Source organism: Myotis davidii, unplaced genomic scaffold (genome assembly GCF_000327345.1).
Source record: "Myotis davidii unplaced genomic scaffold, ASM32734v1 scaffold134, whole genome shotgun sequence".
NCBI classification, from domain to species: Eukaryota; Metazoa; Chordata; class Mammalia; order Chiroptera; family Vespertilionidae; genus Myotis; species Myotis davidii.
In genome coordinates, this window is record NW_006288853.1 from 1607545 (window position 1) to 1608439 (window position 895).

Here is an 895-nt window from a genome sequence, read left to right on the forward strand (position 1 = left end):
CGTCACAGACAGGAAGTGTTCAGTCTTTCACTTTAAAGTATGACTTTAGCCCGGCTGGTGTGCTCAGTGGTTGAGTTGACCCATGAATCCTGGTTAGGGCACATGCCCTGGTTTTGGTCTCCATCCCCAGTAGGGGGTGTGCAGGAAGTAGCCAATCAATGATTCTCTCTCATCATTGATGTTTATATCTCTCTCCTCTCCCTTCCTCTCTGAAATCAATAAAAATATTTAATTAATTAACTAATTAATTAATTAAAATTCAGAGTAAAGAAGCTCTTGTTTCAGAGGGGGGGGGACATATTGAGGGCAAAGTATGCCTTTTGGGTCCCCGATATCATGTGTGTCACCTGTTCTTCCTGTAAACTCCCCTCCACAGACACCGAAGACTCCAGATTTACAATAAATGGCATTCCAGGGAACAACGCTGTGGCTTTCCAATATGCCTGGCACATACTCAGGCCAAGGTTATTGAAGGTTGATGTTTTTTATTCTGGATAATGTTTTACATGAAATAAACTCTGCAACGTCCCATTCCAGTGTTCATCACCAAGAGCATGAGAATTTTTTTAAAAAATTGCTATTTGCTAAGTGATAGGTTCATCTTTTTAAATCACATTACTTATTTTGTGAAACAGCACAGCTGCAGAAGCCAGGGTAGCGTGACCACAGAGAGGGACCTCACTCGCCGGTGTAAACCACCTTAATCCAAAGCAGGAACCTTCAGGGAGAGATAAGCCAAAGAGAGACGAGATCATTCCAGTGCAAATGAGTCACAGACTTTTCATTTTCTCATTCTTTTCTGAATTTTTCACCCGTGTGATTTAATTGCTGAAACATGTTGTAAAAGGAGTGAACTCTAAGCATACATCCTAGGGTTCCTTGGTGCTAGGTCCGG

At 42.0% G+C, this 895-nt stretch overlaps 1 protein-coding gene across 3 annotated transcripts in view; it reads right to left on the reverse strand.

Annotated features, from left to right (window-relative positions):
• The window catches only part of PBLD (phenazine biosynthesis-like protein domain containing), a 19507-nt gene that overhangs the window by 7191 nt on the left and 11421 nt on the right, over positions 1-895 (reverse strand). For 2 of the 3 annotated variants that reach the window (XM_006760903.2, XM_006760904.2), the window contains one exon: positions 620-718. The exons of the other annotated variant lie outside the window; for it this stretch is intronic. In XM_006760903.2, coding sequence (XP_006760966.1) covers positions 620-718 — 99 coding nt within the window. The remainder of the gene's footprint in view (positions 1-619; positions 719-895) is intronic. 3 annotated transcript variants of the gene reach the window in all.